The sequence below is a fragment of the Gigantopelta aegis genome, chromosome 13, assembly GCF_016097555.1.
Source record: "Gigantopelta aegis isolate Gae_Host chromosome 13, Gae_host_genome, whole genome shotgun sequence".
Taxonomy (NCBI): Eukaryota; Metazoa; Mollusca; class Gastropoda; order Neomphalida; family Peltospiridae; genus Gigantopelta; species Gigantopelta aegis.
The window spans coordinates 5,263,164-5,289,814 of NC_054711.1; the positions used below are offsets into that span (position 1 = coordinate 5,263,164).

General features: G+C 37.4%; 1 protein-coding gene across 2 annotated transcripts in view; it reads left to right on the forward strand.

The window, feature by feature from the left end:
- The first annotated feature begins 1,030 nt into the window (after nt 1–1,030).
- Nucleotides 1,031–26,651, forward strand: part of LOC121387527 (beclin-1-like) — a 30,759-nt gene continuing 5,138 nt past the window's right edge. The window contains exons 1-13 of one of the 2 annotated variants that reach the window (XM_041518674.1): nt 1,031–1,323; nt 2,206–2,264; nt 2,733–2,788; nt 3,774–3,855; nt 7,232–7,255; nt 9,756–9,818; nt 14,236–14,309; nt 14,723–14,795; nt 15,868–15,992; nt 21,085–21,147; nt 22,723–22,806; nt 25,136–25,196; nt 25,878–25,966. In XM_041518674.1, coding sequence (XP_041374608.1) covers nt 1,188–1,323; nt 2,206–2,264; nt 2,733–2,788; nt 3,774–3,855; nt 7,232–7,255; nt 9,756–9,818; nt 14,236–14,309; nt 14,723–14,795; nt 15,868–15,992; nt 21,085–21,147; nt 22,723–22,806; nt 25,136–25,196; nt 25,878–25,966 — 989 coding nt within the window. In that variant the 5' untranslated portion in view covers nt 1,031–1,187. The remainder of the gene's footprint in view (nt 1,324–2,205; nt 2,265–2,732; nt 2,789–3,773; nt 3,856–7,231; nt 7,256–9,755; nt 9,819–14,235; nt 14,310–14,722; nt 14,796–15,867; nt 15,993–21,084; nt 21,148–22,722; nt 22,807–25,135; nt 25,197–25,877; nt 25,967–26,651) is intronic. The other variant, XM_041518675.1, reaches the window with a different exon arrangement.

Sequence of the window (26,651 nt, forward strand, 5' to 3'; positions counted from 1 at the left end):
TTAAAATTGTTTATTACTAAAATATTGTATTTGGTTTCGTGGGGCATGGGCGTATATAGGATTTTGAAAAGGGGGGTTCCAAAATAGATTGCAGAGATATTGGGCATATATTTCTATGTTGAGTTTTGAAAAGTGGTGTTCCAAAATAGATTGCAGAGATATTGGGCATATATTTCTATGTTGAGTAAATATAATAATGTCAGATATCAATGTCAGATATATTAAATTATAAAAAAGCGATTTCATGTACGCCCATGTGTGGGGGGAGGGTATAAACGCTCTGTCACGGCTACAGTGTTTAACGTATGTAGTTATAGCTGTCTGTGGGATGGTGCATTTACAAGATTCCTTGCTGCTAATCAAAAAGAGCAGCCAATGAAGCGGCGACAGCGAATTTCCTCTCAATATATGTGTGGTCCTTAACCATATATCTAACGCCATATAACCGTAAATAAAATGTGTTGAGTGCGTCGTTAAATAAAATATTTCCTTTCCTTTATACATACTATATATAAGGATTATAAATCCTGTTAAAATGCATATCTGCGCTTTCCCATATGGTAAAACAATACGTTAAAATTATATTACACCCATCGCATGACTTGTTTGTGAATGGCTGGGGGTGGGGGTGGGGTGTCTCCAAGCATTACGTAATATGTTGTGGGGTGTATGGTCTAGCGTTACTGAGCGTTACAGGAGGAGGGAGGGTGTTTAATTTTGACAAAAATAGCGTTACGTAATATTTAAACGGCCCCTTTTATGTGTACTTGACATTTGGTGTGGTGTGGTGTGGTGTGGTGTGTGTGTGTGTGTGTGTGTGTGTGTGTGTGTGTGTGTGTGTGTGTGTGTGTGTGTGTGTGTTTGGCCAATGAAAAAAAATTTTTTGCATGAAGACGACGATGATGATGATGTCGATCCTTTCCGCATTTTAAATGTTGTGTGAGACCCAAAGTATATATTTCCGGTTATCAAAAATAGATGGACTGTTCAACCATCATATATTATTTTCAATTTCTTCTCTCTTTCAGCGTAACATGATGCAGGAATAGTGTCAGTAAGGAAACATAGAACGCAAATTTCCAATTATGCTGATTTCAATATTTGGTCATATTTCGAAATATTTATTTTTTCCACACAACACATTGTAGTCATCTAATGGTTTTTCAGTCGAACATCTATTTTTAAAAATGACAACGCCTAGACCTGACGTAGGGAAGGCAGGAGTTACTTGTGTAAGTTTCGTCTGTCAGAAATGTCGTCAACCACTGAAGTTGGATTCTTCCTTCAACGCGCTGGATCAACCCCTTGTAACGGAATTGACAGGTACAGTTTGCCTACTAATAGTTTCGGACGGACTATCCTTTGTCACTGTTATTTCTGCTAAACGTTTTACCATTTTACCCCCACCTCATCCCCCAATACTTTCTTATCCCACCCCCAGCCAAAATGGCAATATTGAATATATTTTTTAATATATATTTGTTAGCGTTAGTTACATCATAATAATAAATTGACATGAATTTGACAATATTTTTTGAAGCATTTTGTTAAAGAAAATTAACACAATTTTCATACTGTATGCAGTTCACAACATTTTTGATATGAAAAATTAAATGTTTTTAGATTTACTTTGTAACATTTTCTCCACAACTTTGGGTGCTTTTGTTGGTGTTTTTAGAGGAAATTTTATGCAGAAGACTGGATGTGGAAATATGGGACTAAACATTTGTTTTAGTCCATAGATTTTCGGTTCTTTCCAACTCAGTACTTACATCCCTATGACATTTTTTAGTGTTAGATTATTTGATGATCCACTAGGTGGCCAGGTGGTGAGAACTCTTTGTTACAGGTTTCGTTAACTTCAGATCTTACTACATAACAGTGTTTGAGAAAGTCACTAGCCCGTACACTGTTACAGAAGCCTTTTCTCGTGCCCTATGTATTATAGTAATTTCAATTTATTTGGTTGGTAATATTTACTACCCCAGACCAAAAATTCATCAGGTGGGCACCCAATAGCTGATGTATTTTTGTGCTGGAGTGTCATTAAACTAGTGGCTAGTGGATTTGTCGAACCCTGCCTAAGATATAATGACGTTAATCTTGTATATAAATCTCAGAGTCCGGTGTCACGTGTGGTAATTATTTTCAGAATTAATAAAAGACAGTTGATAATCTGATTTATCTGTGTTTTATGAATTCCAGCACCACTTACGACCATCCAGACCACAGATGTTGAAGAACTGTTTCAGGGTAATCTGAAGGCAAGTTGGAAACAGTACAAGTTGAACACAGCACAAGTTGAACACAGTACAAGTTCAACGCAGCACAATTTGAATACAGCACGTTGAAAGTGCAGCACAAGTTGTACTCACTCTTTCTTCAAATGTGCAACTCACTCTTTCTTCAAATGTGCAAATCTCTCTTCCCCACACCCACCCCACCCCTGACTATGTCCAGTGTCATATAAAGTTCTGTAATTAAAATATGTCAAGAGTATCATTAACTAAAACATTCCTTCCTTTTTTCCTGACAATTTCGAACAAATAATGTTGTTATTTACTATGATGCAAATTCATGTGACAGTCTGATTAACCAGATGTAGTATTAGTTATTGACACAGATTGACAATTTCTCACGTACATTGATTGAATGCATATTTTGATTTTAAATTAGTACCAGATGTTACGCAAGTTTATTCCTGATCAATGTGTCTTTTTTTATGATTGTAGGCAGCGAAACTTGAAGAGGATGAAAACATTGTTCGGAATGAGATTCCAGATTCAAAGTAAGACTTAGAGAAGAAACATGTTGCTGATACATTGAGGTTTTTGTAATTGTACATTTAATGTACATACAGATACCCTGAAACCCCTCTAAACTGGACCCTTTGTGAACCAGAATTTCAGACATTTTTCAGGATCCCTTTCTAAATATTGGTACAACACATAACCTAGAGCTATAGACTGGTAGTTTTGTTTGGTCCTGTGTGTGTCTGGTTTAGTGGTGTTTCATTGTCTACGTAACGATTCGTATAATAATACATTTATATTATTTATAATTATTTATAACCGTTTTTAATTCTCTGATTATAATAATACATTTTCATTATTTATAATTATTTATAACCATTTTTAATTCTCTGATTATAATAATACATTTTCTTTATTTATAATTATTTATAACCATTTTTAATTCTCTGATTATAATAATACATTTATATTATTTACAAGAGTGCGGGATGTTGCCCAGTGGTAAAGCACACACCTGATGCACGGTCAGTCTAGGATCGATCCCCATCAGTGGGCCCATTGGGCTATTTCTCATTCCAGCCAGTGTACCATGACTGGTATATCAAAGGTCATGGTATGTGCTATCCTGTCTGTGGGATGGTGCATATATTATAAAAGATCCCTTGCTACTTATGGAATAATATAGCGGGTTTCCTCCATGACTGTGTCAAAATGACCATATGTTTGACATCCAATAGCCGATGATTAATAAATCAATGTGCTCTAGTGGTGTTAAACAAAAACTTTATTTACAATAAACTTTTTTAATTCACTGATTGGGTTTTTCCTGTTCCAACCAGTATGGTACCTCATGGCTAGTTTGTCAAAGGCCATGGTTTGTGCTGTACTGTTTTGGGGGCACTGCCTGGGACGGGACAAAACTCTGTGTATGGGTCCACTGAGGGGATTTGATCCTAGGGCCCATAGTATGTCGGTATGCTGGTAGTACGGTCTTGATAATAGACAGGTTTTCTTTTTCAGAGACCTTCACACGAGTCAGGACTTTACTCTGCTTGGTGAGACGGGACCAGGAAGTATGGAAAATCTCAGTCACAGACTCATAGTACGTGTTTATCTCTCGCTTTTTGTCTGTACCGCAAACATATAAAATATCAAGTCTATATCGGGTTTCACACGAGTCAGGACTTTACTCTGCTTGGTGAGACGGACCAGGAAGTATGGAAAATCTTAGTCACAGACTCATAGTACATGTTTATCTCTCACTTTTTGTCTGTACCGCAAACATATAAAATATCAAGTCGATATCGGGCTTCAAACGGGTCGTAGAAATTCTAAAAAGTCATGCAATTCAGACCTCGCAGTCACCAAAAAATCTGTGACAAAATTTATTTGCAATGGCATTTTTATCATTATTGGGTATTTGTTTTATTATTATTAGGCCTTAAAAAAAGAAGTGTGTTTTGGGTTTCATCCTTGAAAAAAATAGGGAAGGTAGGTAGAAACCTTTTTTTTCCTTTTTTAAACCAAATCAAACCGAGAAACCGTGATCGAACAAGGTGTTTCAAATCTAGTTTGCTGATTGCAAAAAATCAGGGATCATGATTTAAAAGAAACAACATTTGCCATTTTTTTATTTTTTGCTTTAAAATTTTTAGGGTCACTACATAAAATCAGGGTAGGTCGGGAAACCGGAAACACACATATATATTTTTTAGGCCTTATTTATACAAAATTGTCATTGCACGATTATCTGAATTTCATGTGCCGGTGAATTTGCATATTGTATAATTTTCCAGGATTGGAACAACATGGAATTGTGGTGGAAAGTTATAAATTAATAATTGGTTGATTATGAATGTTTTCTCATTTATTCATGTCAGTATATTGTAATATTAATTATTAGATTATGTTGATAATTGCGGAATGTTTTTCAGAAGATCTTCAAAAAGGTCATTGAAATAGTTTTTATTTAAACTGTCATCATGTTATAATGATGAATATTGAATAAATCTGGAATACTGTACTGTAAAAAACATTAATAATAATAATAAATAAAAATGAACAGCAAAAGCTGCTTATGAAATTGATTATCAAAATACATATTGTTCATTTTGAGAAGCTTTCGCTGCCTGTGTCATATTAATTTCAAAGGGGCGGGATGTAGCTCAGTGGTAAAGCGCTTGCTTGATGCACGGTCGGTTTGGGATTGATCCCAGTCAGTGGGCCCATTGGTCTTCTTCTCACTCCAGCCAGTGCACCACGACTGGTATATCAAAGGTCGTGGTATGTGCTATCCTGTCTGTGGGATGGTGCATATAAAAGATCCCTTGCTACTAATGGAAAAATGTAGTGGGTATCCTCTGACTGACAAAATTATAATATGTCAAGTTACCAAATGTTTAACATCCAATAGCCAATGATTAATAGATCAATGTGCTCTAGTGGTGTCGTTAAACAAAACAAACTTCTCTTGATTTCAAGCCTTGGTTACTGGGTATTAATACTCCCCTACTGCTCCAACCTACGGAGACTTTAGAACGAAAACCTCCACAGCATTGCCGATTGCAGGGGTCAGTTCAGGTTTTATTTCTGTCCCATCTGTCTGTCTGTTCATCTTTCACATATAGATTTCCAGGGCCGTAGCTAGCGGGTAGACAGTTGCCCACCTCCCTCTCCGAAAAAAATCCAGAAAAAATTATAGAAACTTAAAGAAAATTCTCTTCTTAACCATTTAAAGGTAGACTAAACTCCAACAAGAGCCTTATGTGTTGGAAAGATACATACCCGGACTACCAACACATACTGACACTTTAACTAATGAAAAACGCGTAATTTTAGAATTAATAAAAAAAACGTGATTATTCCTGCTAACTGGGGGCAGCCATTTTGTTTCGTTTTTGTGATGACCAGTGGTATAGCTTGGGGCGAAGTGATGTCAGCTCAGGTCCAACTTCTCTATTAGGCCTATGAACAATGTAAACAAATGCTCTAATTTACGACAAGGCGTAAACAACATAAATGACTTGATAGTATAATAAACTATTTAACTAAATATATTTCAATTTGCATCAATATAACGAAATGGAGTTATAGTATTTTTTTAAATTTTTTTAAATCCAAAGAAAAAATGCACATTATTAGGCCTATTGGTAGGATACGTTCGAGCAAAAACGACCACTCACGATACCCATGTGATAATTTTCTTTTCTCTGGTACTACGTAATTGGTCAGTTTTGTGATTTTAGATGGGAAAGTCTACTTAATCAAGGGTTTTACAGAATTAGTTACAGTAATAAAGCTGGTAAAGTCCATTACGATTTGAGGTTATCACACAATACCCTGTGATCTTAATAAAAGAGGCACGTCTTTTTAGTGTGTCTAGGGACCGTCTGAATATACACCTGCCAATCAAGAACCACAGGTACAGGTCACGGAAAGAAAAGACCAATTAAGCAAGAAAACACTCCGACTATTATTTCAGTACATGGGTTAATTTATGTACAAAATATAATACAGTTATGTCAACACTTTGACAATGGTGGTTCATATACACGTTGCTGTGTTACTGGGATAGATATTATTACAGAACACTGCGATGCATCCGCAAAAATGAGGTATGTTTTGTTTCTTCAGTTCGAAGACTAATTCTTGACGTGACACATTAGGTATTACGTAACCACCAGCTCGCCAGAGGGCGTATTCACTGGGATGGTACAAAATGGCTGTGCCCGTTATATATAATAGCTGTCACATTTAACTGTTTTATTAATTAAATATACAATTATACTTGTTGATATTAAGCAATAATGTGCATTATGTATCGTTGAATATGCACACGAGTCCAAAAGCCTTGCTGTAGCATTCCTTTAAGGAGTTTTAGACTATTAACTATTCAGTTTCCCCACTAAAAAAAAAAATCCTAGCTACGGCCCTGATTTTTGGAAAAAAAAATTCTCAGTGTTTAAAAATATGGAGCTGAAAGTTTTTGTATAGTAACTTAGCTTTGCTTTTATGGCAGTTTACCCATTTTCGCAGAGTTATGGCCCTTGAGCTTTGGAGATTAGAAAATTTGTCTTCCTGACTTCTTTTTTTTTTTTTGCAATGCCTCACTATGAAAATTTGTGTATAGCTTTATCAAGTATTATTACAGATCAAGTTTGACTTTCATAGCAATTTACTTATTTTTCACAGCGTTATAGAACTTAAGATAAGAAAAATAATTTATTGTTTTCAGAAAAAAAATTCTGAATCCCTCAAAATATTGAGACATTTCGTGTATAGCTTAAATCATCAAGTACTGTTACAGATCAAGTTAGACTTTTATGGCGATTTACCCTTTTTTCACAGAGTTATGGCTCTTGACCGTAGGAGATGCAGAAATTTATTGGGCCCGGTAGGGGACATGTGTTGCAAAAGTAGGACTCGCAGAATGCTTGTTAAACTGACATTCCTTTTCTTTCTTGATCTGTCTGTTTTAGGATGATGACAACAAAAAAAAGCAGGTATTTTGTGAATTGCCCAAGCCGATCATAACAAAGAAATATTGCCTGTGATTTGTTTTGCATGATTCCGTGTGTTACAAATTACCTGTAGCTTTAACAACATCTAAAGAAACGTTTGAAAAGTGTGACGTGGTAACTGTAGCATGTTATTTTTTGAAGTATGCAAAAAATAAATCTTTATAACAACCAAAAGTATTATTACTATTAATTTAGTTTTTTCATTCGTAAAAGAGTTTGAAATATTCCCAATGATGTGTGGTAAAATCTAATAATTACTGGTTGCAGTTTTAGTTTGGCCTTTTTTCCACCATCCAGATTAAAAAATAGTTGACAGTTTTGTTATTTGTTTTGGGTTTTTTGGATTTCATACTTTTATTTTTGTGCATTTTTCAAAATTGTTTTGCATTATTTATGTTGATTGTAATAACACTTTATAATATTAAGGTGTGTAAAGAGTTTAATTACAAAGCATGGGACACAGTGGCAGATCTAGAAAATGCATTGGGGGGGGGGGGGGGCAATGACATGAGGCGGAATGCCAAGGGAACTTTGTGGGAGATTTGGAGGGGGATCATAAAAAATTAAAATTAATATATAATAATATTATAACAGTCGCATAATTTAGGGGGGGGTGGGGGGGGAGCTTTACATCTGCCTCTGGATAGGAATGAACAGCTATCAGATTTTCTGTACACATTTTGGATCCAACAAGTCCTAGATTACCCAAACCAGCAACACAATCATTTGGGCCTGTCAGTGGCCCATTGGGCTATATTTGTTCTTGCCAGTGCACCAAAACTGGTATATCAAAGGCCATGAAATGTGCTATCATGTCTGTGGGATGGTGCATATAAAAGATCTCTTGCTACTAATGGAAAAAACGGGAAAACGTAGCAGGTTTTGTCTGTAAGATTATATGTCAGAATTACCAAATGCTTTACATCCAATAGCTGATGATTAATAAATCAATGTGCTTTAGTGGTGTTGTTAAATAAAGCAAACTTTAACTTTAATTGTCTGTGGATGGTGTCACCACAATAAAAGTATTTGCATTAACAAAAAACTGAGGGTCCTAGATATCTGTACTGGTGTGTTCAATTGAAATAGTTACTTACTTTAAGAAACCAACCATGGGTTGTTGGTTGATTTTGTTGTTATGTCATGTGCTGTATCAATACATGTAATGAAGATCTGTTTTAAAGTCGGATACCCTCTTTTCAGTCTCTGAAAATGGACACTAAGTTCAGTTAAATCTACAAAACTAACACATCTGGATAAGGTTACAACAGAGTAAAACAAGAATCTGTGACTTTGACACAGTGAAATACCCTTAAAAACAGACTAGAACTCGACTCCATAACAATTTCTTCTCGGATGCACATGCGTTTTTAAAAATATGAAACATGCATTTTGTGATATTAGAAATAGCAGGATGACCGGAAATGGATAATCTAAATGTTAAAATCTATGTAATGTCTGATTTCAATGATCAAAAGTGGCTCTAACAGTGAAAAATATGACATAGTGTTTAAATACAAGGGTGTGTCACTTTAACAGACTTTCTTGATTTTGATTCCATTGTTAAGATGTTGTGGACTACCAGAAACATTTCAAGTGCCACAAATTTGAATTAAATAGGTCTACATTTTCCTACATAAAATATCAGTGTCTGTATATTTAAATGTGTCTATGATCATCCCAGTATTGTACTAGCTGAAACTTCATTTCGTTTCCCAATATATATATTTTTTCGTATGTTCGAAATTGTTAGGAGACCAAATCCAGTTTGCGCTACATACAAACAATAGGACAACAAGAAACACTGAATATACAAACACCTTTATTCTATTCTAAAGAAGAAACAATATTTAGTATGTAATTTTAGTCGTTAAAATCTTTTATTAGTCGGAACATCTTATAATGGCAACAAACTCAGGACTGTTCCTTTAAGGAACTCCTGTTTAAAACAAATAAGCTTGTTCTTGATTAAACAACATTTAAAAGCTTTTTAAACAATTTGATTTCTAAACAAAATATTTTTAAAGCTTTTTAAACAATTTGATTTCTAAACAAAATATTTTTAAAAAATATACTTACCTTCATATTTTTTATATATTTTTTTAATTTCACAGCGTATTACACTATGTTTGTATATAATGATATAATTTTGATTTTTAATGTAACGGGGAACATTTTGTTTTCAAAATCTTGATTAGCGATATTTCTAATCAACTGAACATTGATTAGCAGCTACTGTTTAATGTTTTAAAATTGTGTAGCGATCTCTGAAGCTTGCGTAGCGAATCACAATATGATACTGAACAAAATGTTCCCTGTGTAAATAATGATATTCACGAATATACTTACCTTTGTTTGACACCCAATAGCAGATTTGTGTTTTTATGTTGGGGTGTCGTTTAACATTCATTCAATACAGCTTTTAACTGACATATTGAAAGATTCCGAGTTGAACTTTCTATGTATATTTATCTGTTTTCAGGTGACGGCATATCTGTTTGATATAATGTCTGGCCAGTCAGAAGTGGATCATCCTTTGTGTGAGGTACTTGTATGATGGATGTACTGGCTTTCAGAATCAATCTCAGATATTGAGAATAGTCTTATACTGACGCGTATAGAATAGCTACAGTCTTATTTCTGTACGTTCATCACCTTCCTTTGTTTCTGATACATTCACAAGTAGAATAGGCATATATATATATATAAGTAATGTAATGTAGATGTATATGTTATACTGACGCGTATAGAATAGCTACAGTCTTATTTCTGTACGTTCATCACCTTCCTTTGTTTCTGATACATTCACAAGTAGAATAGGTATATATATATATATATATATATATACTACTAAAAAGAATTTAAGGGTCAGACGATATTTTCGACATTATTTTCTGAATGTCAATTATATTAGCTAGACCATAATGTCACGCATGATATTGTTCCATTTTGATGAAAGTGGGTCTAAGTAACCCATAAATGAATTAAAATCCACTGTCATTGACACTGTCGACTAGTTCTAATGGCAAAAACATGCTTACATGTCTGCTAAGTGCCCACAACTTGCTTGTTCACAAAGCGCTTCATTTGCACGCTTTGCATGTGTATTCCTTGTTCCCAATGCTCCGTATAATTGGAGCTTGCGTTCGTGTACGGTGCACACTCCAAATTTGACAATGGTACGACGTCAACTGACTATCGAAGATCGAGGAAGGGCTATTGCTTGGCTTCAGGATGGCAATACGCAAAGAAATGTTGCTCTGAGACTTGGTGTCAGTCAGAGTGTCGTTGGCCGACTGTGGCAACGGTACCAAGCAACGAATTCTGTTTGAAATCGTCCACGTTCGGGAAGACCCCGAAGCACTACAAATAGAGAGGACCACTACATCACCAATATGGCTCTACGTCAACGCACAACCACTGCACGCCGATTACGTGACAATCTGCAGACTGCGACTGGAACTCGAGTGTCTGATCAAACCATACGCAATCGTCTGAGAGCCAATAATCTACGCTGCCGTCGCCAGGCTGTTCGACCACCACTCCTACCACGTCACAGAACGGCCAGATGTCACTGGTGCACACTTCATCTGCGGTGGCAACGTCTTCAGTGGGGTCGAGTGATGTTCACTGATGAGTCCAGGTTTAGTCTCCAGTTCAACGACGGTCGGGTTCGTGTCTACAGACGTCCTGGGGAGCGCTTCGCTGACGTTAACGTTAGACAACGTCACCGGTTCGGTGGTGGCAGCATCATGGTGTGGGGCGGCATCTCTATCCACCACAGGACCCCCCTCTATGTGGTGGATGGCAATCTGAATGGAATCCGCTATCTGAATGAGATTATCCGGCCGTTGGTTCTCCCAGGCCTTCAGCAGATTGGCGGCGGGGCAGTTCTGCAGGATGACAATGCCAGACCCCACCGTGCCAGGGTGGTAACGGACTTTCTCAGACAACAAGGTATCGCCAGGATGGATTGGCCAGCATATTCGCCTGACTTGGCCCCAATAGAGAACGCCTGGGACGAATTAGGCAGGAGAGTTCGGGATAACCATGCCCCTCTGGCCAACCTTTATGATCTGGGTCAACTTCTTATGGCAGAGTGGCAGGCCATTCCCCAAGAGTTCTTCAGACGTCTGATCAACAGCATGAGGCAACGATGTGTCGAGTGTATTCGCGCCAGGGGTGGATTCACACACTATTAAACGAATGTTCTAATGTGTAAAATCCATGTTTGACAACCTTCAACTTTGACAGCATGTCATGTGACTTTCTTGTATACAGTGACGTTTATTTGTGTTTTTTTGTAAATATGGAACAATAAATTAAATTTTTGGTGGAGTTTACATCATCAATCTAATACACTCTGAAACTTATTTGGTTATAAATTTTTGACCCTTAAATTCTTTTGAGTAGTAGATATATATAAATAATGTAATGTAGATGTATATGTTATACTGACGCGTATAGAATAGCTACAGTCTTATTTCTGTACGTTCATCACCTTCCTTTGTTTCTGATACATTCACAAGTAGAATATGTGTATATATATATATATATATATATATATATATATATCGTTAAAAAGTGTATGTTTTTCTCTACATGACAGGCTTGTTTCGTGAGAGTTGAATTGCTCTCACTCATCAGATGTAGATTTAATTACACCGTCAACGGAAAGCTGATGACGTAATGGACTCTGTGACGTCGAGGTTACGTCACTATGCAGGTCTATAGGTGATGTGTGGTATGCGCACAGAAGGTATTTGCGTCTGTGTCGACATGCTGATATGAGTTCATTCTTGGAGTTTAGTGTGCTGGTTTCAGGTTTATACATTATGAACAGTTTTTCCTTCAGGCAGAGGTTACATCTTTTGCTCGCTGGAGAGTATGATTTTGCTTTGGATAAAATGTTCCACTTAATGGTGTATGGGGTGAATCTATCCTTCAGTGTCCAAATGTACTGACTTAGCGCTGTTGTGTTCTTCTGTGTTGCGTTTTGAAAACTGCTCGTGTGCGCGGTATATCTCGTCTTAAATGTGTTCTCGGTCAAACCAACGTATGTTTCTTGCTTGTTGTTATCGAGTGTATTAACGGTAGCTTGATATATTACTCCTTTCTGCAAGCATTTGCTCTCAAGTGGACATTCAGCTCTTCGTCTACAGTTGCATTCTCTGGGGGGAACGGCGTCTTTGTCTCTGTGTTGTTGAAGTAGAGTTTTGTTATGCGCTGAAATTATTTTCCCAACATTAGGCATGCAGCTATAGCTAATTTTAACGGTGTTTCAATTTATAATTTTGTGGAGAGGGTTGCTTTTGGGAAAGCACTCATCGAGTAATCTGAGGAACTGGTGACCTACGTTGGAGCTTTATGGTGGGTTGTACCAGCTGATGTTTCTATTGCGGTTGTTTCTGCGTCTGTTGTTTTCTGCTGTTGGGGTGTATTTGAGGTTATAGTTATATCCGCTCTTGAGTAAGGCTTCCTTATATGGGCGTTTCGCTTCTTCAAAGATGCACTCATTCGAAGATATATCAGAAAGCCTTTTATTTATTGTTTTTGGTATACTGCGGATAATATTTGGAGGGTGGTTGCTCTTGTTGTGGATGTATAAAGGTGTCTTGTTTGGTTTCATATAGGGTTTGACTGAGCTCTTTTCAAGATCTAGAGTTACGTCTAAGTAATCTACAGATTTTTTGTTGGCGACTATGGTGATCTTGAGTTTATGGTTTGCAAATATTCTGCAAATATCTTTTTTGATTATCTCTATGGTTCTCGGTGACTCATTGAATGCAGCTAGGCCATCGTCGCGATATAGTCCTATATTGTTGCCGTATTTGGCTTGTAGTTCTGAAAGAAGAAAGAGCCCGACTATTTCGCAAATTTCTGCTCCATCATAACTACCCATAGTTACATCAAACCGTGATTGTTTGCCTCTTTTGCACCACGCCTTGCTGTTGTTAAATAGCAGTGAATTTCTTGCTTGTAATATTATTTCCATCTCATCTCATAAATAATGTAATGTAGATGTATATGTATATGTTGTTGATTGTATTGTGCTTTTTCACTTCTTTCTTTTCTTTTCCAACCCACTAGCCCTTTCTATTTGATTTTTTCATGATCTTCACTGTTAACCTCCACATCCCAGTCCTTGTCTCGAAAAATTCAATCAAAATCAAATGGAACTCTTTTTTTTTCCCTCTCTTTACTTTTTTTTAATCCCACTGCCCCCTTTCCTTTAATTTCCATCTGATTTATTACCAATCTGGTAGCTGCTCCTGTCTTTCGACTTCTATTGATGTCCATCTCCACACCCCAGTCCTTGTCTCATCAACCACGACAGGTACTTGACCACTCACCTGAGGATTAAACCTCGTCAGTGGACCCATTCTCTGATTGGGTTTTCTCCCCATCCGGATCAGTGCTCCGCGACTGATATAACAAAGGCTATGGTATGTGTTATCCTGTCTGTGAAAAAGTACTTATAAAAGATCCCTTTCTGCTAATGTAAAAATGTAGCAGGTTTCTTCAATGACCACATGTCATATTTATCAAATGTTTGACATCCAATAACCGATGATTGACAAAATCAGTGTGATCTAGTTGTGTCATTAAACATTTTTTATTTCTTTTTTATACCAACAGGAGTAGGGGCTGGACGTAGCCCAGTGGTAAAGCGTCCGCTTGATGCGTGATCGGTCTAGGATCGATCCCCGTCAGTGGACTCGAAAAGAGTAGCCCATGAAGTGGCGATAGCTGGGTTTTTTTGCTCAATACTTGTGTGGTCCTTAACCATATGTCTGACACCATATAACCGTAAATAAAATGTGTTGAGTGTGTCGTTAAATAAAACATTTCCTTCCTTCTAACAGGAATGTACAGATGCATCCAGTAGTTGATGATTAACAAAATCAATGTGATCTAGTTGTGTCATTAAACATTTTTTATTTCTTTTTTTATTCTCACAGGAGTGTACAGATGCATTGTTGGACCAGCTAGACCACCAGCTCAAAACCACGGAGGATGAGTGCAAGGACTACAGGTACGATCGTCATAATTTACATACCACTTAGTGTGGACGGGACATAGTCTAGTGGTAAAGCACTCGCCTGATGTGCAATCGGTCTGGGAATAAAATTTGCAAATAGGTCTTAAGGTTTTCAAAGAATGAATTAATGAATTAATGTATATCGGCTATTGGGTATCAGAAAGGTAAGTATATGAAAATATTTAGGATTTTCAAAGGAGTCTTAAAATTGACTACTGGCGAATTTGGTGAGTGGCAGAGCTAGCCCTGCTATTGTCATTGAGGATGGTGCTGCCCCGCGCTGAAACAAGTTAGGAAAAACACTATGACATGTACGTGTGGTACCAGGCGCTAAGCCTATTTTAATGTCGTCTTACTATTCAAACATTGTATAGCAGAGATTGTAACTGTGGTGTTTGTATTTACAGAGACTTTCTCGAGAAGCTGGGAACGAAAGAGGAGGTGGTGGATGAATCGGTTCTTGATACCGAACTGGAGCAGGTATATAGAGAATTTAGATTTTATCACGTGATAAAGTGCTTCCTTGATGCGCTTTCATTGAGCTATTTCTCATTCCAGCCAGTGCACCACAACTGGTATATCAAAGGCTGTGGTATGTGCTATCCTTCTGTGGGATGGTGCATATAAAAGATCCCTTCCTACTAATTGAAAAATAGAGCGGGTTTTTTCTCGAAGACTATATGTAAAAATTACCAAATGTTTGACATTCAATAGCCGATGATTAATAAATCAATGTGCTCTAATGGTGTCTTTAAACAAAACAAAACTATCATGTTTATGTATTTCATCCTGTATGTAGAGTTTGTATTCAGCTAGTAAGAATTTTACATAACAAGTAAGCCGGATCTAGCTCTCTGAAAAGAGCAGATGCGTAAACTGCTTAGCTTGTAGGATTGCTCTCTCTTTGAGTGGACCTAGGTCAGTTTTTTCCTATTCCAACTAGTGTGTGCCCCCACGACTGGTACATAAAAGGCTGTGGTATGTGCTGTCTGTAGGAAAGTGTATATAAAAGATCCTTTGCTGCTAATGGAAAAAATTTAGCAGGTTTCATCTGAAGACTACATGTCAGAATTACCAAATATTTGACGTCCAGTAGCTGATGATTAACAAATCAGTGTGCTCTAGTGGTGTCGTTAAACAAAATAAACTACAACTATAGTGTATACTTATGTCAGATTGATCAGTAATTAATCAGCGTCTTAACTGAAGTCTCTGTCAGTGCAGTCGGTTGAGTGCTCGCCTGAGGTGCTTGCGTCGCAGGATCGAACCACTTCTGTGGATCCATTCAACTGATTGGGTTTTTTCTAGTTCCAACCAATGCACCACAACTGGACAAAGGCTGTGGTGTGTGTTTTCCTGTCTGTGGGAAAGTGCATATAAAAGATCCCTTGCTGCATTAGAAATTTTGTTTAGCTGGTTTCCTCTGATGACTACGAGTCATAATTACCAAATGTTGGACATCCAGTACCCGATGGTTAATAAATTGATGTGTTCTAGTGGTGTATCTTTGTTTCGACAAGTCTTGAAGTGCATGTCTTTTTTAACATTTCAGCTGAGAGCTGAAGAATTAACTCTACAAGAACAGTTGGCGGAGGTGGAGAAGGAACGAGCGGAACTGGCAGAAATGTTGGAACGGGAAAAGAAGATATCTCAGGAGCTTGATCTTGAAGACGAAAGGTACAGTACACGTCACAACAGTAAAATCGACTAGAAGCCCATAGTTGGTTTATTAAAGTCTATACAGTACACAACACAACAGTAAAATCAACTAGCAACCCATAGTTGGTTTATTAACGTCTACAGTACAGTCCACCTTACAACAATAAAATCAACTAACAACCCATAGTTGGTTTACTAAAGTCTACAGTACAGTCCACATCACAACAATAAAATCAACTAACAACCTATAATTGGTGTCTTAAAGTGTGCAGTACAGTACAGTCCACATCACAATAAAATCAACTAACAACCCATGATTGGTTTATTAAAGTCTATAGTACGGTACACATCACAACAGTAAAATAAACTAGCAACCCATGGTTGGTTTATTAAAATAGGTACAGTAGACATCATGACAGTAAAATCAACTAACAACCCATAGTTGGTTTCTTAAAGTATGTACAGTCCACATCACAACAGTGAAATCAACTAACAACCCATGGTTGGTTTCTTAGTCTACAGTATACATCACAACAATACATTTATTGAGCTTGCTTGCTTAGATTGATCATGCAACATTTGTGATACCTTTTTGTCGCACCTTTACAAAGAAAACAGGTGAAATATAGGTATTACTTTTGTGACGGTGATGACGTCAACTTTTGCATTAAACTTTTGTGTTTAGATCAGTTCCTAGGTCATTGAAACTTGGTTTTTCTCCTTCACCCCCCTCTGTACATAAAACAAAACGACAAGTAAATGGCATACTGTGTGGCGCACATACGGACGTACCACAGTTTATTCCATAATAAACACTCAACAGTCTGAAAACCACTGTTACAACGTAAACCTCTAAACGAATTATAATGGGCCGTTACCCCTCCAGTGGCTGTTCACCTTCAAAAACGTATTCTCACGGTTCGCCAACCTATAAAAAGACAACACACAATTAATGTACGATACTTTCAAAAGAGTGTAAAATGCGTGCACCACAACCGAGATGATAAAAAACACATTGTCACCTCCTTATACAGTGCACTAACAGCGCCCCCTACCAAACACTTATGCAAATTACCAACCTCTATGTACTTCGACCAAGGAGAAAATAGTTACTTTCTAATTTGTTCCTCAAATGAAAGAAACAATATTTCTCCTTCACCCCCCTCTGTACATAAAACATAACGACAAGTAAATGGCATACTGTGTGGCGCACATAATGAAATTCAAAGAACGGGCATGTAAATTAAAGCCCCAAAGACATTGATACTGCCAATCTACTCTCCATACTATCTTTAACATAACCGTCCTTGGCATTCTCACTCTTCCAACGCCCATGACGTTTAAACATCCTGTCTGGAATACCATTATTAGCTGCTGCTGTTGCTCCCCCAGATCTCAGACTATGTAAGCCATACTTGGTTATGTTACTAACAAAAGGCTGAAATGCTTCTAAAAACAACTCCCTTGCTCGGGTATAAGAAAGTGGGATATTTTTACCTCTCAAAACAAAACCATCATTTGTTTTACAGAGGTTCTGAAAACAAATTCATTCGAATAAACTTAGAGTTGAGCTGCCTGAAAATACTTCTCTAACCAAGTAACTGGACACGTCACAGAGCCAGTTCTACCTATAACTAGCCATGCCCATACACATCCGTTTTAGATTTTTCAATGAAAATAGTCATATAAGCTTGTGAAAAAATAACATCACTGCATCTAATGTTAAGAAGTTCTGCCGATCGCATAAAACCAGCAAAGGCTACCAAACACATACATAACGTTCTCAAATCATATAAATTGGGATCAGGTAACTTAGATTCAACCAAACTATTCAACATGTATAAAGTAACAGGTTCTTTCTTATTTACAGAGCGAGCCAATTTCCTCTTGGCTGCTTCTTGTATATTAATAACTAAAGAATTATCTGTAGGTGAAGACAACCCCACCACCACATGACAATGTCTAATACTGTAAAAAGCAGCATCTACTGCAGAAATCGATTCACTACTTTGAATCACTGATAACAAATACAATGCACAATGTAAAGGTGATATTGGTAAACTAGAACAAATTTCATTAACCATCGCCCATTTAGACCAAGCCGTAAAACCAAGCTCATACTTCCTGGTAGTAGATTCCACTCTTGAATAAGACAAAAACTCTGGAATCTGACTCGCCATATCCCTCAGATGTCCAGGAAGATTCACTAAGTCATCACGAAAAACGTGATTAAAAATACCTGGAAAACATGACAAAACTAATCAAAATTGTATATTAACAGCTAACATATGAAAATGCAAATCATATTCCCCGAATAAACCACCTTTAAGTCTGCTGGGTGTATACACGTCTTTATGCCTAGGTAAATACATCCAATCCTTCACCTGAGGTATGAAAGTACCACTTGGACACAGCAAAGGCCAAAAACTGGCCGAATACCACATGGGAACCACCAAAGTACCCTTGGCATTACATCTTTCGATATGTCTAAGAACACGTGAAACCTAAAATACAGGAGGCACAATCCAATTATAACTAATACCCCATTGTTACAGTGAAAGAATCTACACATTTCACTACCTGGATTCCAAAATCTAGAATTAAATCTAGACAATTTGTTATTGTAGTAAGATGCAAATCTGTCAACCTCAAAAGGACCCCATAATATATTTAAATGTGTGAACACAAAAGGAGCTATTCCCCAATCATCATAATCGACTATCCTACTCAGATAATCAGCTTGCTCATTACTATCTCTTGGAATCCATTGCATTTCTAATTGTATTTCGTTATGAAGACAAACTCTAAATATTTTTATTGCAATAACTTGTAATGTAGGTTTCATACTTCCTTTCGTAATAATAGCTACCACATTTTGATTGTCAGTAAACCATTTAACTCGTTTACCCTTAAGAACAGAACACAAACTCTTCAATACCAAATTAACGGCAGCCATCTTTCTCCAAGTAGAACTTTCTCTACTTTCTTCTGAAGTCCACAACCCATGAACTTGAACATCATGACACTCAACACTATATCCTCCAAATCCAGTATCGCTGGCATCACTATACACTACTTTTTGAACAACGGACTCTGTTGAAAGTATTCTAGTAGTATAATTCTGAATCTCATCTTTCCAAAAGACAAGTTGAGCACAACTCAACAAAGAAAGTGATATAAAATCTTTCCAGGATTTTATATAAGTGATCTGCGTAGATAAAGACCTCATCATAAGCTGAGAAACTGACCCTGTCACCATACTCATTGATATCACCTGACCGACCACCGAAGCCAAACATCTAGCCGGTACAACATCACGATCTATTAAAATATCTGAAATTGCTCTTTGTAATTTGACTATCTTCCTATCCAGAATACACATTTCCATAACCAAAGTATCTATGATAAACCCTAACCATTCAAGACATTGTTGAGGCTTCCATAATGATTTTTCTACTTTTAGTACAAAGCCGGATTGAATCAAATCCTGTTTGACAATCTCACCACACTCGATAGTTTCTTTCTCGGAAGCTCCAGAAATAATACCATCATCCAAATAAGTAACAATTTTAATTCCTTTTGACCTCCACAACTTCCTCCACAACTTAACCAACTGTCTAGTAACTTTAGTAAACATATATGAGGCCGTGCTCAAACCAAGAGGCAAAACAAGAAATTTATAATACTTTTTCGAAGTATTTTCTCTCCCCCGCAAAACCTAGAAACCAAGTATGGCTTTCATAAATATCTATATGGTGATAAGCAGAGTGAATATCAAACTTAACTAACCAATCACCCTTGTGTATGTACATAAGAGCAGTCCTCCAGTCTTCGTATTTAACGGATAATTTCCAAATATACTTATTAACCAAACTCAAATCCAAAATGAGCCGTTTTTCACCAGAAACCTGAACAGCAACAGATAACGGACTAACTACTACAGGTTTTTGTAGACATTCCACAACTAGACCTCTTTTAAGTAAATCTGTAATTGCTTGCATAACGAACACACTGTGTTGTTTACTTGATATGTTATTCCTAAGCTCCATATTTGGTGGTGTAGAATAGAAAGGTAACAAAATCAATGGCCCCTATATCACGCCAAAATTGCACACTTTGTTTGAGCCTATCTTTCACTATAATTTCAGCCATGCCTTGTTCCTATTCAGACTAATCACGTGTTAATGTTTCATACTCAACTTCTATGCCGTTACTATCACTGGCTCGTGGTCATGGCATTCCGTGCGTTATTTGACTGCTGACCTGAACTGAGCTGTGGGCAATCTCTCCTCCAATGACTGAACTCATCGCACGAGAAGCACGCACCTGACCTCTGACCTCTGGCTAAAAAAAGATGACCGTTTTGCTGGCTAACACTGCGAGAGTTGTCAATATCACAAGAAACTGAATGCACATTATTAACATTACGTGATTTTGAATATGGCTGCACACGTAAAGATCGTAAAAACTTTGCTTTACTCTTCCAAACAGCTTTATTTTCGGCCCATGTAATGCGCCTATCATCGTCTCCCAACCACCGTCTAAAGAATTGGCTGTCTTAATAAGTTTGTTCCTATTTCCTAGCCTAGCTAATTCTGTAACTGCAAGATCTTTAGCATAGTCATATTTCTTAAATTCAAGTGCAAATTTAATTTGTTCTAAATTTTCCACAGTTTCAGCATTAAAAAGATACTGAATTTTATTACCTTCCCGCTGCCAACTAAAGTCGCACTCAGCTTTCAGTTTATCCAATTCTTTTTTCATTCTATTGAATTCTCCTCTGAAACATTCTAAACGTTCTTCAACTGCTTGCTCAATCTCATCCTTCGAGGAATCCAACCTTTTCAATATGGCGTCTAACTTTTCTTCAGTGAGCCTGTCCATCTCCATGCCAAGTGTAAAATGCATGCACCACAACCGAGATGATAAAAAACACATTGCCACCTCCTTATATAGTGCACTAACAGCGCCCCTTACCAAACACTTATGCAAATTACCAACCCTTATGTACTTCGACCAAGGAGAAAATAGTTACTTTCTAATTCATTCCTCAAACGAAAGGAACAATATATATTTGCACCTATGGATGTTGATCTGTTTTGTGTTTCAGCTACAGAAAGGAGTACAATGAGTATAAGCGACAGGCTCTAGAACTCGAAGACGAACAGAGAAGGTTTGTAGTTGGTGGTGAAACTACAGTTTTTAGTATTCAGTTTATAGGTTTAAGTAAAGTTTGTGGGGGGGTTTTAATCCCACTGCCTCCTTTCCTTTCTCTCCTTTGAATTTCATCTTATTTCTTCCCAATCTGGCAACTCCTATCTTTGTTTTCTTTTGCTGTCTATCTCCACATCCCAGTCATTGTCTCTCCAACCGTGACAGGTGCTTGTCTCTTGTGGCTATCCGTACCACACTCATGCCATTTACCATCGGCTTTTAGCTGTGGGCTTAGTCTGACCACTTTGGAGAGTGTTCAGTAGTTACTTCTGGCATTGTTAAGAGGCAACCGGCCTCGGTGGCGTCGTGGTAGGACATCGGTCTACAGGCTGGTAGGTACTGGGTTCGGATCCCAGTCGAGGCATGGGATTTTTAATCCAGATACCGACTCCAAACCCTGAGTGAGTGCTCCGCAAGGCTCAATGGGTAGGTGTAAACCACTTGCACCGACCAGTGATCCATAACTTGTTCAACAAAGGCCATGGTTTGTGCTATCCTGCCTGTGGGAAGAGCAAATAAAAGATCCCTTACTGCTAATCGGAAGAGTAGCCCATGTAGTGGCGACAGCGGGTTTCCTCTCAAAATCTGTGTGGTCCTTAACCATATGTCTGACGCCATATAACCGTAAAATAATGTGTTGAGTGTGTCGTTAAATAAAACATATCTTTCTTTTTGTTAAGAGGCACTTCTAACCACCTACTATGCTCCCCTACTACCGGTGGTCGTTAGTTAGTGCCATGGGTCAGACCATCTTTATTAGCTGCAGAGGACAAGCGTGCCAAGGTAGTGTTGGAAATGGTTGGAATTTCATCACTGGTCATCAGTTATGTTTATATGAAGTTGTTTTTAGTTTGTGGGGGCAGGATTTTTGTTTGGTTTGGTTTGGTTTACGACACCACTAGAGCACATTGATTTTTTAATCATCGGCTATTGGATGTCAAACATTTGATCATTTTGACATATAGTCTTAGAGAGGAAACCCGCTACATTTTTCCATTAGTAGCACCATCTCAGACAGGATTGCACATACCACGGCCTTTGATATACCAGTCGTGGTGCACTGGTTGGAACGAGAAATAGCCCAATGGGCTCACCGACGGGTATCCATCCCAAACCAACTGCACATGAAGCAGGTGTTTTACCATTGGGCTAGGATGTAGTCCAGTAGTATGTCACTCACCTGATGTGCGGCTGATCTAGAATCGATCCCTGTCAGTAGACCCAACCAATGCTTCACAATTGTCTTTATTACTATAATAGGATTAAATGTGTGTGTACTAAAATATCTCTTGCAGCTACATGTATTTGCTAAAATGTCGATTTTGCAATCACTATTATATTGTTTTATTAATCTTTACGGAAAAAAACATGCACACTAATTCAAACAGGTTTGTTTGATTCTTGAACATCTTGATCCTTGTGAATGCCCCGAACTGCTCTACAGAACAAACTCACATAGACCAAATTGCAGTAACCACATGTCTCAGACAATGTTCTTTTTCGGTGATGAATGTTTTTATGCTCTGTGTTTCAGTGTGGACAACCAGTTGAGATACGCACAGTCACAGCTCGACAAACTGAAGAAAACAAACGTTTTTAATGCAACATTCCATATATGGTAAGTTCCGTCAAGTATTAAATATGTTCATAGTTTACAGGCAATAGATTAAATCCATGGTTGTATTATGTAGTGGGGTACTGTCGGCAGGGTTGATATTTTGAGCATCTAAAGTTTAAAGATTTAACGAAGCAGCATACTCCATGCCTCCAAAGTAGCTTATGGTACAAGCACGTATACACAGACAGACGGACAGAAGTACACACCAATCTAATTAAAATGAGCTCCACTGGTTAATTACTATTACCTGTAGATCTAACAGCACCCTGTTGGAGCTCATGTCCAGTTGACCTTTCATTCAACCAATCAAAACCTTACATGCAAAATCATGCCAGCGATTTGAAAAGAATTTGAAAACATTTGGGATTATGCCGAGGGTATACGAAATGATTCGGGTGAATTACAAAGTATGCCGGAAACTAATTTCAATATAAAATTTTATATAAAATTCGTTTCAAGACGAAAAAAAACAAAACGTTATGGTATAGCCATAAAATCTGTTTATACTAGTATACAATCCAGAGTTTATTACTGCACTTTTCCCCCTGTTTCTTAATGTTGAAATAGACCAACAAGTTCGCCTATTGCATAAATATTCTCGCGCGATATTTTTAGAATTTGTATGTTCCCGAATAACGCTATAAAAGGCGAAGTGTAATTGGTTGATATTTAAATTGTTATTTATAGATGAAATGTCACCTGGACATGGGAGTCAACGCATTGCTGTTAGATCTACTGGTAGACCAGTAGAGCTAATTTTTTAATCGGATTGCTTATGGTGTTCTATGTGCAACCCTGGTGATTATATATGATAAGATCAGGTACAAAAAATTCCATTTTATCCATAGAAACGACTTCTACTATCATTACTCAGTTCAAGGCGTTATATTCTAATTTTTATCATCTATTAAAGGCTTTTGTAGGAGATATTGCTGGTACTATAATTTGTTATATATCCTGCGATATTCTCGTAGGAGATATCGCTTCTTTTGTTACGTCTTTGTGTACGTTTCAGCGCTAAACATATCATTAGTGACGTCACGCCACTGTCGTTCTGTTAATGAGTCTACCACTGCTAAATATAATAACATTCCACCCACATTACTGACAATTGTCGCTACAACGTTTTCTATTGGTTCATTCAAGAGCGAATGACCAATTAGGGCCGTGTTTGCTTCTTCTTTTTTCTACGTGATGCCATTTGGACTTTTAATTCGCACATGTTGGAAGTTTCTTGGAATGTTTTCGATCATGCCTCGCCAACATGGAAGTTGCAAGTTTCGGGATGAGTGGCTTGTTGATCCCAAATATAAAGATTGGATAGTGAAAAATCGCGCAGATGACAAGGTTGCAGTATGCAATCTTTGCAAGAAACGGTTAAGCATTGTGAATGCTGGGAAGTATGCTTTAGAAAGCCACGCTTTTTTTATTGTACATACACTCCTAAAATGTTCTTGAAAAAGTCCTATTTTCCCCCGCAAATGTTCTTGAATGTTCTTGAATTTGATTTCACACTTTCTGTACCAACCCTGCTTGTGATATCATGCAACATCATCGGATTTGATACTTTTATCAACTCGTGCTGATATATTTTGGTATCACAAGACACTCCGGGAGTATTCTCTGTTTATACTATTTCTTTTCAACATTACCTGTCCTCACACAAGTGCACTCTACCCGTACGGCTAGTAGCCTGGTCCAAACATCCCAAAAGCCAATGGAATGGCTTAAAATCTTCTACTGTATGCTCCCTCTAGTTCCAATCACGTGACTATAACTTCCTTCTTTTTTCCTTCTCTGTTTACAGGGCTCACACTGGAAAAAAAATTGGTTTAGCCAATTTTTCAGAAATGTAGAGTATTTACTTGAAAATCATGAAAATGTGGTTAATTTAAGGAATATTTTATTAGCCAAAGTCTAAACATTTTTTTTAGCCATTTTGTGTAAAAATTAGCAGTTGGCTAATATAGCAATGTGTGTTTGGTCCGGACATATTTTTGTTTTGCTCTGTTTTAATCTGAGCAATCTGTCTTTTCATTCGGTTTATTTGACACTTTTATGTGTGGAATACTTTCTAAATTATTTTTTTATTTTTTTAAATTCTGTCCTTTATTTACTTTACTTAGTTCAAATTAAGATCACCGATTGTGGACTTGATAAATTTTACATAGAAAGCACAATAAAAAAACAACTCTTTTGCAGAAAATTACTAAAATTGATTTATCGGTTCATATATTTATTACTATGACTCCACTCCATCCCCATCATCCAAAAATGTCCGTCATGTCATGTGTGTAGCATTACAACAATCATGGTGGTTCTCTTTCAGGCACAGTGGTCATTTCGGAACAATCAACAATTTCAGACTTGGCCGTCTTCCTAGTGTACCGGTTAGTATATTCCTTTCTTTTAGTGGAACTCAGTGTTAAAAGAATGCTGGCATCATGGTTAGAACACTCGCATGATGTTGCATCGATTCGCTGAAAAAATTAAATATTTAGATTAAAAAAAAAAAATCTCTATAATTTCCAATTGGCTATGAGTATGAGAACATATATATTAATGTCATTGGTGTTTTCCTAATTTTAAATATGATAATTGTTATATAAAGTATTTTTGTTATTCTATAATTTCCAAACAGCCACCACTAGGACATATGGCATCATTTTTAGTGGAGGTGGGACATAGCCCAGTGGTTAAAGTGCTCACTTAATACACAGTCGGTTTGGGATCGATCCCGGTCAGTGGGCCCATTGGGCTATTTCTCGTTACAGCCAGTGCACCATAATTGGTATATCAAAGGCTGTGGTATGTGCTATCCTGTCTGTGGGAAAGTGCATATAAAAGATCCCTTGCTGCATTAGAAAAACAAATGTATCCGGTTTCCTCAGATGATTACATGTCAGAATTACCAAATGTTTGACATCCAATAGAGAATAAATTAATTAAATCAATGTGCTCTAGTGGTGTTGTTAAACAAAACAAAATAATTTAGTGTCAATATTTCTACTGGTTATTTTACATGTGTTTGATTTAATCTCAGTGTGTTGAATGAAGATGTTACATTGCAGGTGGATTGGAATGAAATTAATGCTGCCTGGGGCCAGACAGTTCTATTGCTGCATTCCTTGGCAAAGAAAATGAACCTAACGTTTCAAAGGTGAGCCGTGTTTACTTTGAAAAGGACCTGTTTGAGGTGTGATGGGTTGTAGGATCAATCATCCCAACTGGTCCCCCAGCTGTTGTTTGTACTGTCCTCACTACAGAAAAGTGGCTGTAATGTTCACTTAGGGCCAAATGTTTATGACTTATACGCGTGTAACTACAGACATTTACAATGTTTAAATTCCTGGATTTAAGAAAAACAGGCTTCGTAAATTCGGCCCTTATTGTATTTTTTGTAGCATGAACCTATTTAGCAGAAATGGGTTTCCCCTCTTGTCTCTTTCCTTTTTTCTTCTACTCTCTCTCTCTCTCTCTCTCTCTCTCTCTCTGGCTCTCTCTCACTATCTCGCTCTCTCTCAGAGCTCTCTGCTCTCTCTCCTCTCACTATCTCTCTATCCTCTCTCTCTCTTTCTCTCTTTATCTAGTTCTATCTCTTTCTCTTTCTTTCTGAGAGATCATCTCTCTTCTCTCTCTGAGATCTCTCTCTCTCTCTCCTCTCTCTGCTCTCTCTCTCTCGATCTCTCCTCTCTCTATATATATATATAGAGACATATCCCTCTCTCTATCTCCGCTCTCTCTCTCTCTCTCTCTCTCTCTCTCTCTCTCTCTCTCTCTCTCTCTCTCTCTCTCTCTCTCTCTCTCTATCGTATAGATATATATCCCTCTATATCCTCTCTGCC